Below are 17,058 nucleotides of genomic sequence, written 5' to 3' on the forward strand. Positions count from 1 at the left end.
GTGTAGCAGTTTGCGAGCTGCTGCGCTACGAACCCGGCAACCCAAGTGATGATTATCTGAACCGGGCCTGGGCCTCGCCTAGGTCGACTCGGCCTCAAATGAGTACCTGGTGCGGTGTGTAAATTCATCGTCACTGGGGAGAAAAAGCGGTCAGGCATGGTGCTGGCCACCCACCCCCTTGTGTACCGTGCCGGCCTTCATAGGTGCTCGCTAACAGCACAAGCCTCAACAGTCTGTCAAGCCTATACGGAGGATCTTTTTCAAAGATGTGGAATCATATTTGAACACAAAGGAGCAAGTAAGACAAATATAACACACGTTAAAACATATATAACGATGACAGTGAAGATAAATATACAATAAAAAAGATGGAATAACATTATAAATAATATAATAAAGATTTAAAAACGGTTACTATTAATTTTCAGGTTTTATTTCTTCTCTTATTTTGTGTGTTTTTGCTTTATTATTTTGATGTCTGCTGTAATGTAAATTTTGAATGACATTATGGTAGCCTACATATGTCTATGAAATACCTTGTTTGTTTGCTTGTATTATCTCCATTTACGTGTATGGCCACCTTGACCAGGTCGAACGCATTAAGGAGCCCATGTAGGCTCAAGTAGAAAACAATATATCACTGACTGACCCTGATGTCACTTCTCAGAGTGATTACATGGCAGGGGTATAAGGGCATCTGAGCAGGAACGTCACATCATAGTTGTCTACAATTGGTCCATCGACGAGGCCACAACAAGCCATCACTACAGCGCATTGTTATCACCATTGACACTATGGGTGGGGGGGGGAAACCCAAAGCAATGATAGGCAATTACGATTGCCTGTAATCACTGTTGCTCTGTAAAAACCACAACACGTGTACTGTGCTTTACAACACCGATGTGGTTGCTTCACGGGCATAGTTTAAATAAAGTTTCCACTTGTCCTGGTTGTCCCAGGATCACCCTCTCTGTCGAGGTAACTGTCTTGGGCAATACGCAAGTCTTCCCCAGGGCATTAAAAGTCCAGCTTTTTGCCAGTTGCATAATAGTAATAATACACCACTCAAGACAAAGCATTGACATGTAGTTCTCCCGTCCTCTAGTATTTTCACATATTCTTCTTTCCATTGACATGTCCTGGATTTTTTTTGTTACGTAGTTTTGTACTTGAGGAGGTTGGCCACCCAAAGGTTTAAAACGAATTTTGACCGTTCGCAGCCCGCTTCCAGAAGGCGGCAGGGGGGGTTCAGTAGGGCGTGAACAGCATGGACCGGTGAGAGCTGCGGATTGGCCCTGGGGCGGCACGCAACAGCTGCGGAGGAGCCGCTGCCGCCACGTGGAACGTCAGGGTCGAGGCTGGTGGAGCCGCGGCTCCAAGAGCCCCGTGCAGGCCCAGTGGATCCCTCACGCCCGCGAGGGACGTCGGCAGAAATCCTGGAGGCAGTTTTCCCTGCAGGGAAATGGGGGGGGGGGGGTTGTGCAATGAAGTGCCGAATATTTTCAATGTATGTGTGTATATATAAACTCGAGGGCCTGTACTAGACGGAGCTCAAAAGAGCAGCTCTGCTGGAGGGTATTTGGCCTACTCTTCCATCCTAGCCAGACATCTTGAAAGAGGTGCAAGTACCCACACTTTTTATACTAAACTATAAAACATGTTTTTACTTTAGCAGGTAAAGCCCACGGAGCTATATAGCTCTTTTTTTAGATGCAACATGGCCACAAATGATAGCTCAACGAAGTGGCTTATCACGTGGAAATGTACAGCAGCCAAATACAGTATTGCCAACCGCATGTTTTTAAAATCTGGAGGGAAAAACCGGATGACCCGGAGAAAAATCCAAGCGACCACAGGGAGAACGTGCAGACTCCAAATATACAGCAGGCGTCAGGGTCGGGATCTTTCCTCCAAAACTTGTGACCTGTCGATCGACTCGTGTACTCATTTATTCTTCTGGGTTTACCAAGGCGATGGGAGTTGAATGCATGGCGTCAGTTTTATAATTGGGTAGAGGATTGCTTCTGCCGTTTCGCAGCTCAATAAAGAGACTTTAGCCTCTTGAGGGCTCAGTCAGGAAAGTTGAACGGCACGAGAACATTTTAATTGGTCAACCAGCCGATGAATGGCAATCATTTTAAAACGCAATTATATACTGAAGTTAAAATTATCAAGATGCAATCATGGCTGAAGCTGTTGATGTGGTTAACATTGTAATAATATTAAATGCAACAGATTAATCATTGGGGGTTGTTATTTTTTTTATTCAAATTTCAAATGACACGTTAAATTACACACATACAATTTTGCACACTACAAGACATTGAATTTGGCAAGAGCCACATACTTTCCTCTCATTGTTCCTCATTAATGCTAGTATATATTAGGAAGTGTATAATGATGAACAAGCCGTACTGTGATTTTGTTCTGTTCTATGTATAGAAAATGTTGGTGGACTTACCCCCACTGAGCTGGAATGTCCTTGAATCTTGTTGTAAGGAGAGAATTTTGGCTTAATGGGCTTGCCTGCTATTCGGTCTTTGTGTCTTCGGCTTGTAATATGCTTTGCACAGACACATTAAACGTATTTCTTTTGAGCGTTTACATCAAAAGGCTCATATTTATTCGACTAAAAACATGTACAATGTTTTGATCGTAAAGATAATATTTTTTAAACGTCTTAACTCCACAACACGTAGTTCAGTCATTTACATGCTTTATTTGGGAGCGATAGGGAAATGTCCGGTGATAACCTTATTGTTTCCAGTTTTCTGTGGAAGATGGATTATGATGAGAAATATAGGAACACACTATAGATTAAAAACTACACGATAGACAACGATTTCCTTAAAACAGTGTTTAACTGTACAATCTCGGTACGTGCTGAGATGTAACATCCTAATCTCAAGTTACAAGATTACCTGGAGCAAAGCCTATTCGAGCTGCGTCAACGCACTCTTATCTATTAGGCCTTGTGGCATTACCGCCTAACCCACTATCACAAAGCTAAACCAACTCCTCTTCAGTTAAAGAGTCTGCACTGCGTATCTGCCAGGTTTGACACCCAACCTTATGAAGTGAAAAGTAGTTATAGAAAAAAAGGAAATGTGAACGTTATGGCGGTACCCCAGGGTACCATAGTACCCCGGCTCTCACAATGTCCGTGATGCAGTCATTTTTAGTCTGTTGATAGTCGGCGATGCGGCAATCGACTCATCTCTACAAGCTGTACACGATGCACCACTATGGTGCATACGAGTGTTCAGGGTGTCAGCGCAATCGTCCTCGCTGCGTTTCGACATCACAGAGTGGCACCGATTTCGGATTTATTGGTACCCCAGTCGCGGAGTTAAGTACACCCCTGGAAAAAATATAGTGTCCCAGAAATAAAATATTTATTTGCCTCGGCCAGTTTGTATTATTTGAACCCCGGGGTACCGCCATAAGGATCATGCCATGTTTCCTCTTCGATCTAATTAATTAATTATTAAACAAAGGTCGGTCTATGTACCCATGCTCAAATGAGCCATTGGTGGTTTCTCATATAACAATCACGATCTGGATTCAATCGTGGAAAATGCAGTCCTATTCCAGGGACCAGTCGCCTCTCCATTGGATAATAGGTCCGACAAAGTGGTAGAGAATTAACTTTATTGACCACACCTGAAGGATGCTGAGCTTAGTCGACCCTTGACCAGAATGTGAACTTGCAACCTTAGAATGGGTGCCCTAGCACAGAGTGAACCGACTAACTTTTTTGAATGGTGTCCTAGGATCAATAAGTTTGCCTTAATAGGAGAAACATACATAATTAGCAACATTTCCGGCCCATGGCTCTTCTTCGTACAACAATAACAAGGTTCACGCCAGTGAGTTAAGTTACACAAACTAAAACACTTTTGAAAAACAATCATTGGATGTGGGCTAATGGAGTAAACGAAGAGCACACAAAGCAGTCCGAGCACTCGCCCATCTGACGAGTGAACGTTGAGCGACTGACCTGTTTGAGCTGCGTCTCCGAATTGACGTGGACATCGCAGATCTCGCAGTAGAAGGTTTTATCCTGGAGGCCTGAGCCCTTCGGAGTGTTGTCCTGTGCAGAGGAGGCGGGCCGAGAGCCCAGCCTGGGGAAAGCCTTGATGGCACCCCCGCCATTACGAGCCTCCATCATCATCTTGTGCTTAGAACCTAACGTGAACAATAAGGCAATGATTGTTTTTGGCTAATGTATTGCAGTTCATCTAAAATATTCAATCGAAAATAATGACCTGCTCATGATTATTAATGAGGGGGTGGGGGTGGGGTCCACATGAGTGGCGTCATCAACTCATGATTATTGATTAGGGGGGGAGCTCCATGTGGAGGGACATCATCTGCTCATGATTATTCATGATGGGGTTACCCAATGTGGAGTGACGTCACCTACTAATGATAATTAAATAGGGGGGTGCATGTGGAGTGACGTCATGCGCGGAACACACATTCTTGGCTGTGGGCTCACATGAAATAGATTTTTCCAAGACGAAGGTACTATGCAAACCCACTGGCTATCATCAAAGATTTGTCCATGAAGCCATCCAGATATATGAACACAGACACAACTTCAACTGAGAAGATGGGTACAAATTGAGCAATCATTTGAAGGACGTGATTAACCAGGTAAAGTCTTAACCTACTGTGATGTTTCCATCCTTCCTGCCGATGTTAGCTGACTCTGAGTTGCATTACTCGGTTGGAAGTCTTTGTATTGACAGGCTGGATGTCCGACTCGATCTGCCACCGAAACATCATTGACATGCTAATCTCTCACAATACAATGGCCACTTCCACAGCCTCAGGGAGACCATCTCTAGCCCCGCCCTCTTACCCTGAGGGGACTCCCATCTCAGGCCTACATAAGACCTTGTTTCAGTAGCTTTCTCTCTCACCTGAAGACGATTGCCTGTGTTGCGATCGAAACGTCGTGATCTATTATTTTTCCATCTACGTGACTTTACCGAAAGACCCAAAGAGTATTATATTAGTAATAATAAAAATACAAAATTGGCATGAACTGTCTGGTTTTTTTTTGTTCAAGGCTGATACGCACGTTTTGAATTTAGAGCAGTTTTGCAAAAGTGTCTCTAACCAAATAGGCACCCGTGGGCTGAAAAGGCACATAGCGTCATTATAGCAGCCTGTGTGGCATCGCCAAGAGCCCACTGGGTCGGCTACGGTGCAGTGGGCAGTGTTGTCGAGGGTAAACGTGGGTACACATACTTTTACACCCACTTCTCACTTGGGTCGAGGACAAGAGCATAGAACTCACCCGCTCTGTTGCTTACAACGACATCGTTTCTTACGATGTATTTAACACACCTCAAGCACAATCGTCGCACATGAGGCTGGACCACTTAACACCCAATGAACATGAATGATGGCATCGCCAGGCTCCATGAGACACACAATTATTTCTGTTGTTGCTCCTATTATTCTTGCTTCTGTTGTTTTAGTCTTCACGTCTCTCCTTGGCTTAGCTTTCTTGATGTTTTCTGTATCCATCTGTCGGTGGACCTCTGCTTCTGTCTGTCCCACATCTACTCTGTTATCTATGTGCATTCTCTATCCCTGTACTCGACTGCTATCAGAGATAACAGAGAATAAAACAGCAGTCTAGCTTCACCCTCTAATAAAGAATATCGAGATCATCATCAGCAGTCATGATCTATCCACTGATGAATGATGTCCTGCACAAGCTGTGGCCATCGCATGGTCTTGTGATGTAACAATCCATCTAGTTCCTGCACACGAGTTGATTTCATTGTTTCATCTCCTCTCAGGCACGTCCCCACATCACTGGTTATAGCCAACAGCCATCAGCCCCTCATGACGATGCATTCTGCCCAAGCCCGCTCGTCTTAAATCAATACGATGTCTAATCACGCTTGTTTCTTATCGATGCGTTTTATCCTCGTGTCTTTCAGTGCAATTCCAAACATGCACCTGTCTGTGTTACTCTGCACACCAATTCAGCTTTTGTTCCATGTTCATGATTTGTTACTGAATCTCCCACATGGTGTCTAGTGGCCGGTGCTGTTTGACTTGTGTGACGTTGCCACTCTCTCTGGGCGATGTCCAGAGAGAGTGGCAGTGACTGGTGATCACGAAGGTGATGAATGATGACCATTATACCCTTCACCAATTATCACGGAGAGTGGTGGCGTTAGCGGTGATGGCAATGGATGATGACAAAGAACAATGTAATGGAGCAGGGATGATGGTTATCACAAATTTTTGTCGTCATCTTCATCATTATTTATATTATTCGTGGATGGTCGGATTAATCTAACACCTCATTGTATGTGCTCTTCCTATCCTTTAGTAATCCGGGAACAATCCCAGATTGCCCAGGCCTTTCGGACATTTGGAGCTACAGATCAGGCCACTTCTATTGTATGGATTTGCCGAGCCATCATAAACCAATGTCAATACGTTTTAAATCCAGTTGACGGCTTCATGTACGAGCAAACGTACTTGCAAAGGCGACTGATAACAATCGTTGTGCTGCACCTGACACAAACATCGAAACACCCGGCGTCCTCAAGCACCCGCTCGCTAAAGGCATCATTTCGGCATGGGTGCGCGTGTCTTTCCCGAGCGTCTCCACCTTTGTTGTGGGCATCGAGCTGCGACTGGGAGTTGACGGCCACCTTGCACAGCGAGCAGTAGAGGAGCCGCTTGGCACGCTCTTCCTCCGACTCCCCGTCGTGGCCCTGGCCGTTGACTGCGCCGGTGGCCGCTCTCTCTCTCCGCTGAACCGCTCTGGGTGGAAACTCGCCTGGACCGGTGTCCTTGTCCACGGTGCCGTCGCTGGAGCTAAGACGTGGAGGTCAAAATAAAATTTGTTTCTCAGTGTCAGTCAATTAAAAAATGTATCCGTGCTCATATGTTGTTCATCTCTATCGGTGTCCATGCAGTATCTGTGGACTTTCAATATTCTGATGGAAGAGGCCAACCTATCGGACAACCTCTGTTAGCAATTATTGGGCAAATGCTGTGGATTAATGTCCACGGGAGTTTCAATGTTTCTCGACTAATTTAATATTCTGGTGTGGCTGTGAATGTGTATACCTAACGTTTTGTTTGTTGATTTGTTCCAAAGAACCTTTCCTAACTAATGGTGTGTTAATTAAAACAAGAAATAGAAAAAAGAGACCTTGCTATATGTTGGTACATTATTTGTATAAAGGGGAGGGCTCACCATAGCGTGTCCATGTACAACACAACAAAATGCAATTATGATTAATAAAACATCTCAATACATGTATATCTAAAACAACTATAACACGAACAGAAAACACGTAAGTATATAAATAATATGTTGCCAGCAATTGAACAGTTGAAACTTCTATCCTGTTACAATTGTTTAATAATGGGTGATGAATTTATATTTGAAGGTAGTGCATTGGTGGTGGTTGGAATAAATGGGCTGGTAGCCAGCGTTTGTCAAGAACGATGACGGTAATGTTTTTGAATAAATGTTTTACATTTACCGCTGTGGTTGTGTAATGCGAGTATAAAACAGAGTTCTGCACACCTTAGTCCAGCTGCTTGAGAAGCGCTGCTGTTCGAGGCATCGGCGAGGTGCGACAGCTGCTCGGGGAAAGGGCAGCCACTGCCGATTCCATTCGCATTGGCTAGTGGAACAGGGCTACTGCCATCAGCGATGTCACCTTCTGCAGAAATCGTAGACCGCGTGCCTTCTATACGCACTGTGAAAACAGGGGGAGGATTCATTTGAGCACGTGCAAAAACACATTCCTGCGGAGGGAGCTGGTAGGAACGTTGGGTTGCTCGCTCAATGGCCAGGGTCAACGGCGGCGTGGTGTATTCCGCAAATATGGCCGACTGTGAGGGTGGGCACAAGCCGGCGTGAGTAGGTTAAACGTTGAGTTTTATAAGGGCACCACGGGGTGACCAGCCCCTCCCCACCCAGCCCCACCCAGACCTACCCCTCCCACCACCCACACCCACCCCTCCCACCACCCATCACCCACCCAGCCCCACCCTCCCCACCCTCCCCACCCTCCCCTCTCCACCCAGCCCGACCCCTCCCATTTTTGGATGCACGACGGATGGATGGACAATAATCCCCTGTGGGCTGGTGGAACCAGGTGGTTCCTACCAGTAACAGTCCCAACTGATGATCATAACGCGTAGCCATCTCAGTGCAAGTCGAAATGAATATTCATTTACATGGTATAAAATGCCATATTCTTATCGTGGGAGCATCCATATGACGAGCATTGTAGACTTGTATTTGATTAACCGCAGTATTAACCCTGACCGAGATATTGATCTCACTACCTGGTTATGAGACAAGCACTCTGCCACCAGTGCTATCCAAGCCAAGTATGTATAAGAATCTGAAACATTACATTCTGTGCATGATCTGCAATTATTATTTTAAGTATAATAATTCACTTTCCAAATATTAAGCAAAATGCAATCCATTCTTCTCGCATTTTAACTAATGACGTTAAAAGGTTTTGAAGGATTATACTCATCCTCTGAAAAGTGGAAGTAGATCGTGATGTTATTTTTTCTCTTAATTAGTGAAGGTGAACCACATGATTCAGAAACTTTGTGTTAATCATGGCAAGCTGCGAGGCAGCTTTGCTCACATTGTGAGAGTACTGCTGCATTTCTCAGAGCTTATTTAATTTTCCATCTCACTCTAACACACTTTAAAAGACTGGAAAACGGCCAAAGCTATATAAACGCTTGTGAAGGTGAATAATTGGGTCGAGCAAATTTTTTAATCACACTTTTGGCTTTCGATGTCTTGAGGCATCGCAAAAAATGAGGTCTTTGTGAACACGAAGTATATTTAAAAATGCTGTAAATTTTACTTTCAGAGCAATAAATATATTCCAAAGCGATATTTTACTCTGTGTAGCTCTGATAATTTGGTTGTCTCACGTAGGTTTCACCACTCTGTGATCCACCCACAATGCTCTAGTAACTGATATAAGCATTGTTCAAATCGACCTCTGTTGTAGCATGGATCACAAAAGGGGTATATTTGAGTCATGTAATTCTGTGGGTTAATTCGCACATAGCCTAAAATACATAACGCACTCGATACTATAAAACCATCAAATTAAATACTGTAATGAAATGTCCTGATAATAAAAAAAATGTCGGTAAACACGTTAATGCATGCAATCAGGAGTCATGTTTCAACGTCTTATGGTTTGCATCACATACGTTGTTCACGATTACATAATTTCTATAAAGCCTGTGTGTGGATTAAAAAAAGTTTTTTGTCATTGAAATATAGTTTTGTTTATTATTAAAAAGATCGAATGTAAGCTTTAAAACCCTGATGTTTTCAAAGCCTTTCTGATCCGTATGTTAATTTTATATCAGAATTGTTTCGCGCCAAATATAAAAGTCTTTTAAAAATGTGCCTGTTTGTCTACAGTAGCATTCTACTTTATAACAATTTAAGTTCAAAGTAATATTGAGTACATTAGATGTCAACTTGAAAGTGCATCATTTTTACATGCTGTAAAGCACACATTTTGCATCTGTGGAGACAATCACAATACAATTTTGAGCTGTGCTGCAGAGAATCTACAGACTACGTATGCAACAAAAGCACACTGACATCCTAGATATCTTTCCTGTGCAGGTACACTGCACTCAATTTATGTCACTTACAATATATTTGACTAGGTACAGTACTAACAAAGTCAAGGAAGGGCCTCAAATTACTACCTGCAAATTGCACACAAAGATTGCTTCCAGATAGGTCACATGTACTCACCTCCATATATAAATGAATTACGTTTTTTTAAATCAAATACATTGTGTGTTTTGTAAGGTCACTTTGTTAAACCCTACACATTGCCATATACTTTATTTTTGCCTCACAGGTAACAGGCCTCATCTATAAAGAATATATTGGTCACAATGCTCACTAGTTTTGGTAGACATGAAACCGTGTTCTTACCTACAGCAGAGCCAATTCTTAACGACTTAACACAATTAAAGGATTAACTAGCTTAAATAGCAATTATGATCAAAGGCCTAAGCATTAGGGACAAATGTAGGTCCCATGTGTCTGGCTTACTGGAGTAAGCTCATGTATCTAACACCTTGGTTCAAATAATTGTTAAATGCCAAGTGCCCGTTAAGGTTGCTTGCAATAATAAGATGCAAGTACATATGTAGAGGAGTAGTGCGAGCAACCATGAGAGGGCATACAGAGGGAGGTGCGAGCACGTTGACAGCGGAGGATGACGTCATGCCACGGGTGCTGTAAGGGGGTACCTTCGGGAACAAAGGCGGGTCCGAGTTAGGGGGAGGAGCCGCCCAAGGGGTAATTAAGGGGGACCCCGTGACGAGGGCGTGGCCGTTGTGGGAGCCCAAGAGTAAGGATCGGCTGCAGGAGGCCTCTACCGCTCGTCGCCAGACGGTGTTGGCTGAACCCCCATCCGGGGCAGACGAGTGGGAGAGCCAAGGGGATAGCCGAGAGTAGGGCTCCAAGTATTCAGTGAGGATCGGCTGAGAGGGAGTGGGTTCTTCACTCCTCGTTGCCGGGCGGTGTTGGACGAGCCCCGGCCCGAGTGAGAGAGCCCACGGGACAGCCAAAGGTAGGACGACAGTGTTCGGGGGTCCAGGGTAAAGACCAAGAATAGAGAGCACCTACCCCTGGTGTGAGCTTGAGTGCTGAATGTAAGTGTTTAATAAACGAAAACAGCCCTAATAGTAATTTCCATCTCCACGTGGTTCTCCTATACAACACATGTACATTTTGATTTAAAGCTTTCGTGACTGCAGGGATTCATATTCTTGGTTCTTTCGGTAAAGTCACGTAGAAGGGAAATAATACGTGACTTTACCGAAAGAACCAAGAATATGAACACATATGTAGTGTACCAATTCACAGACACTAGTAGGAGGTACTCTTAAATTCCGGCCTTTACAGCCTTGGGGGATAACTACATACCGGGTCATGGCAGCCAAAATGCTGCCAGACCCACAGCTTGAAGAGGGCAAAGACAACGATAATGACAACGACGGAACACCGGATTCCCCTCCAGATCGCAGCAGCCCCGACTGTGAGTCGGAGCTCGCCTTTTATCCTGCCCAGCGTGGCCAGGCTCCGCCCTCGGCCCCCGCACCCCTCTGGATCCCCCAGAGGGCTCCGTGCCTTGCCTACAGGTCCAACTGGTAGAACTGGCTGCTACCCCCAATCCCATTGTCTACCAATCTCCCAGCAGCACACGCGACAGTGACTCATTCAATGTCACTACACATACAAAGCACCATGGCACAGCTGAATACACTCTGCTACGAATGTGTGCATATCACCAGTGACTTAACAAATAGAGTTTATCATGCTGGTGACGCTTAAATAGCTACGCTAAATGTAATGCCTCCTTTTGTGATGTGATGTCCCACAAGAAATATGATGCGAACACGCAACACCACCAATATCAATGCAGGACTTGTAATGCACCAAATCATACATCTGCAAAGCAACGCATCTGGACGCGCATTCAAGAACCTCTTCAATGAAGACAAAACAGACTCTAACAATAGGGCAATTATCTGATGTTTGATTAAACGTGATGAGTAGTACAGCACTGCTGCAAAGGGCAGACAAACGGTAAATGCTGTGCCAACACAACACGAGCTGGCACAACTGCTTCCTCGTGTGAGTGTAACTTAATAGCTCGAAATAATGAGGATCAAAACAGCAGCATAACCCCTTTCATGCCTACCTACTTGAATTGTCGGGGCGCCTTGCACACGCTGTTTCGCAAATATTCTCGATGCGTACTCGCTGTCAGAGAGCGAGCGTCTGCCTGCTGAAACTAACAGTGGAGTGGGGTTCATCTCCATTGGGGGTCTTTAATAATAATACAATTTTATATCGCATAACTCATGCTAATTGCATCCCACAACGCTGTACATTAATTATTTAAGGGCCAAAACCCTATAGATATAGCTACTACCAAGCAAATTACAAGCCTCAGAAAATAAAAAGAATAAACAATTAAAAAAATTTCACCAAAAACAAAAGGCACTACAGAACAACAAAAGTTATCACAACAGAGAAATGAATCCAGTCACATCCCTGACCATGTATGTATGTTGAACTTCTTTTTTACCGTACATAGCCAACCGCGCTGATCGAAGGTGTGGACCAGTCCTCCGTTGTAATCACCCATTCCCATGGCAGATCTCGTACACCTACCTGCCTTTCACTCTCTGTGGCCCTGCATATGACTACCACTGCTAAACACCCATGAAGTAGGTTTTCACATTTTTTCTGGAAACAAAACAGGTGTTGAGATGTTAAAACACCAAACTGAATAGAATAGGAATAGGTTTTCCCCAGAAAAAAGGGGAAAACCTATTCTCATATTTTGGTACTGGCAAAGGAGGTCCCATGATGACCCATGAAGTAGTACTGCACAGTAATACTTTTGTTTACCCTGGAGGAATGGTGGGCTGAGTAAGACCCATAACTAGCATTTGAACTTTTCAATACTCCGATTGTGAGTGTCACACTCTAGCCAACGTGTCACGTTCGTTCGATCAATGGGATGCAGTGACTTTCACATAAATAATTAAAAAGCTCAATATGATTCGCCATATTATTCGGAATAAAACAATATGTATATATATAAAAACAGGTGAAATATATGCGACGGTCCATGAAATGCACATTTAGAAATGTTAAAAGTATAAATTGTTTGAAGCCATTCTCAGAGCTAAGTCTGTGGTTTGCACGAGTAAAGGTCCAAAGTAAGATGTGGAGATGGCGTGTTATGCTTATAAATACATCCTGCCGAACTGGTGGTGCAAATCTGACAACGTTGGACTCCATGGTAACAAAGCAAGACTGGAGGGCAATATCTGGCCCATGACTTCTTAACAAATTAATCATGACAGCAGCCTATGCTTATGGAAAAATTCATGCTTTCGAGTGTAATTTTATCATTACTTTAAAACAAAACTACAGTATATTGCATTTGATGTGATGCCTTCACATGTGGATGACACGTTTGAATATACTGCAACAAAGGACTTTCATTGTATGCTCTTTACTTTTAAATTTGCTGTCCATATTTTGTTTAATGTAGGTGACCAGCATGGCATGAAATCCAATTCTAAGGATCCCCTTTGAATTACAGTGATTGCCCAAGGCTTAGGCAAAACTACAATAAAATATATTGGAGCGCTGAATGCGTACTATGAAAATATTATCCATATATCTACTCTCAAGCTGTAATATACTGGCGATACGATACCATTACCAGATCACATGGTACATTCTACAATAGGGCAGCAAAAAACACTCATAGAATGTGACATCAAAAAAAAATTACACTGAACACTCTTTGATACGAAATTATTCAACAGATAATTTTAAATGGTGGGCGTCTGGCAGCTTCTGCTGTTTGCATTCCCCCAGCACCACTAACTGCCCTTAGCAACTTTTTATTTAACAGAGCTTCTGCTCTTCAGATAGATGTTTGTGTTATCTAAGAACTTGTCCACTGTTTATAATGAATATTGAACTATTTACAAAGAGCATGTTTGTCGAAATGTAATCAGAAACTTTTAAATTATACCACTTCAATTTTCCTATTTTGTCATCCTTGCTATGCTGCTTCATTACCATGAAGTATAACAATGCATGATAATATGTGTACACAGTTGCTCTAATTAGAAAAAACCGCATTGCTACTACAAGGTTAATAAGGGTCTTCAAATTGTTGATTTAATACGTATTTAAATATCTTGTACAATAATATAATTCATGCGAATGTTTAATCTGATTTTAATGTAAAAAAAAATCAAACCCATATGGTAATCACGCATGCTAAGAACACGTAACATGCAATGGAACAATGACATATCGAGTTACGTGTAATGGCAAGGAATATCAGCTATTTTAATCGTAATGAACAAGAGACGCTTCCAAAGTGATCACGCATGTGTTAAAAACACGTGAGTCTACAACTGAGGCTCAATCACTGCTGACCTTTCAGTTCTATCACAGTCAACCATCTCGTTATTTCTTTACTCCAACAGGGGAAGTGATCATTAAGCTACGCTGACGACCCATTTGGCATTTCCTTAGCTCCAAGGCTCAGTAGCCACCAGTGCTGCATTTTAAATACCTCTACCATCCTCATCGGGAATGAAAGTTTGCATAAAAATACAATTCTGAGTACGCGAGTGAACAAGTGAATGACGTGAATTGTAATAGTGTTATAGAAGGGTAAGAAAACTGACATTTGGCACAATCCAAAAAAAAAAATTGCTTTTGGGTACCCCAAAATGGGGGTGAGGCAACATTTGGGACTTGTTTTGAGCCTAGGCTTACAAATGTTTGTATGCCGAGGTACTGAAGAGTGCTACATTAAAATATAATACTAGGTTTTTAAATATTGTAGGTTAAACAAGACAAGCGCTGGATCAGCTTCAACTCACTACCAAATCATGTTTAGTTTGTTGTCCTTCCCCCGCACCTCCGATTAGCACGATCGGTGATGTACGGTGCAAAAGAAGTTCAACATGCATTAATCTTTGTTGGCAAACGGTGTCATTATGCCTGTAATATACACATAACAGTAATGTATATAACCGGTTTTTTCGTGTTCGTTTTATGTTTTCGTGTATTAACTTTACATTAATATTGTTTATTTCACCGGTATATTATATACCGTATGGTTTATTCTTGCGGGTATGCATACCTTGCGTAGACCACCCCATCATAAGGACTGGCACTAGTGTGGCATCTTAAACCAATTCTAACGAGCGGCCTGATGATATGAGCAATAGCCATCCGTGCACACTGAAAGACATAAAAAAATATATATTACCGTGTATGTTCCAAATATTTTAATCAAGAAGCGTGGTTGAGGGATATCACGTCATTTACACAGCGGTCCTAATGGTTTACATGGGTGCAGGTCATGCATATTTTCAGAATTGGCTAGTAGCTCCCAATGGAGACATATAGAATGTACTATAATGGGATTTAGCTTCATCGAATGCAATTCTGAAAGGAAGGCTGACGTTTTTGATAGGTCACTCAAGGCATGTTCCATATTTTTATCAGGTCATGAGTCTGAATTTCACAACATATACAATAAATACCGAAATTTTTTTTTTTTTAAACCTCTTCATGTCAAAGAGTGGTAACCAATATTTGTTGTGTGGATAACATCATGCTACTGTGAGATTATTTTTCTTGTTTTATTTCTCATGGATTTGCCTTGAAAACACTTATACACATTTTTTATAACACTGTTCAATCACATTTACGGGTGTATTGCACCACACACAATTTAGAATATTTTTTTCACCATATAGAAAACCCATTTGATATATTTTTTTATATGACAAATGGTTACTCGTTTTGAGAACGGGCAAATTTCTGTCAACCCAATTGCGTGACTTCACGTCCTCAATAATTAAAGTGGCCCAGAAAGTGCAACTGGTTACGTAACGAAGCCATCTGCTTTCACTGGTACCCATTCCCTGTGACTTGTGAGGAATCACCCTGAGCAGAAGCGAATATTTGGGCCCAACGCAGGTCTCCACCGATTCCCTTTGCATGTTGTCTTTTAGGAAGCTTCAAGAGTGCGACACCATTGCCCCGTTGCTCCGTCTACCGCCCACTTGCATGCCAACAAATCTCGCGGTAGCATTTTCTTTTTCTCTACAGTGAATCCAAAAAGTCGACGGGAAGCCGAAGAAGCCCCACTGTAATTGAAGTTTTGGAGTGTAGCGGTGATAAAATGTAGGCCGTGAAGCTTATTAAAAACGAATATTGTCATTTTCTACTCTCAGCATGGCCAGATGTCAGCTCGGTCAGCCTCTGAAGTAATGTACACCTCGGGCTCTTTAATGAAAAAAGTGTCTGAAGAGACGACAAATGATGGTATTACACTTGCAATCACAGTCAGCATTATAGCCAAACAGATTATCTCAAGCTTTCAGCATATGCTGTTTAGGCCATTTAATTTTCACTGTCGTGTCAGCGACTAGCTTAATTACCGAGCCATTGTTTAAACTAGCAGCCTAGATGCTGCATAGAAAAGACATTTTTATATCTCAAGTAACTGAAATGAAATCACATTCATTTTAACAAAGAGAACATTCATTTTAAAATATTGTAGATAATACTTCATTGAATAACCAATTAGACAATTGCACTCACACAATAGGCATTACAAATTAACTATATATGGTTGCTGCAAATGTACTGTTCATTATTGTACAATTTGCTGATCTGACTGAGAAATAAAGCAATGTATTGGAAAATGCCGGCACAGTGAAATTAACGTCAAACAGGGACAACGAACGAATAATCGAAAAAACAATATAAAAAAAAAGTTACACAGCACTATTTTAAAGCTGTGGATTCAAATCCCAGTCAGGGATTAACTCAGGTCGTAATTCACCCAAGGCTAAATTAACACCTTATGGAAAAATCACCTGCTTTGGTAGTCCTATAGAGAGACCAGCATACAGTATAGAGTAAACAACTTTAAAGTTCAGGATAGAACACGGCAAGCATTGCGTACGTATTAAAGAAGAGGAGGATGTGATGAGTGCTTTATATTTAGGATTGTGGAGGTCAGGTTCCCGAGATGGTCACTGAGTGGGGACATGGAATTAATTGACCAAATGAAAGACATAAAGCCAGATGGTGGGATACAGAAACAACAGATCTTTGATGATGAGTATCGAATTTGGAATGGTTTTGGGATATATACTTAAAGGAAGTGAAGGTGATGTTTGGTGGCAGAGATGCAGAGACAAACGGAAAGACAAACTTAGAATGTGGATAGACAAAAGGAGGTGCAGGGAGAAACTGAGGTACACTACAGAACACACATGCATGTGTAGTAACGCTTATGACTCGTTCACACCGGAGTTGGAGGCACACTTGTTTATTTAACACCACACGTTGTGACATACGCACTGAGGGGGTATCGGCCCCCTCACCCGTCTATCTGAGGACACACCTCTAGGCTAACC

The 17,058-nt window shown here is 42.5% G+C and overlaps 1 protein-coding gene across 1 annotated transcript in view; it reads right to left on the reverse strand.

Moving 5' to 3' along the window:
• Positions 1-882: 882 nt before the first annotated feature.
• The window catches only part of LOC144943750 (zinc finger protein 385D-like), an 88,714-nt gene continuing 72,538 nt past the window's right edge, over positions 883-17,058 (reverse strand). The window contains exons 5-9 of the mRNA XM_078871548.1: positions 7,577-7,751; positions 6,647-6,855; positions 4,001-4,188; positions 2,462-2,563; positions 883-1,452 (exon numbers count right to left, since the gene is read on the reverse strand). Coding sequence (XP_078727674.1) covers positions 1,249-1,452; positions 2,462-2,563; positions 4,001-4,188; positions 6,647-6,855; positions 7,577-7,751 — 878 coding nt within the window. The 3' untranslated portion in view covers positions 883-1,248. The remainder of the gene's footprint in view (positions 1,453-2,461; positions 2,564-4,000; positions 4,189-6,646; positions 6,856-7,576; positions 7,752-17,058) is intronic.

This window comes from Lampetra fluviatilis, chromosome 2 (assembly GCF_964198595.1).
Source record: "Lampetra fluviatilis chromosome 2, kcLamFluv1.1, whole genome shotgun sequence".
In the NCBI taxonomy this organism is placed as follows: domain Eukaryota; kingdom Metazoa; phylum Chordata; class Hyperoartia; order Petromyzontiformes; family Petromyzontidae; genus Lampetra; species Lampetra fluviatilis.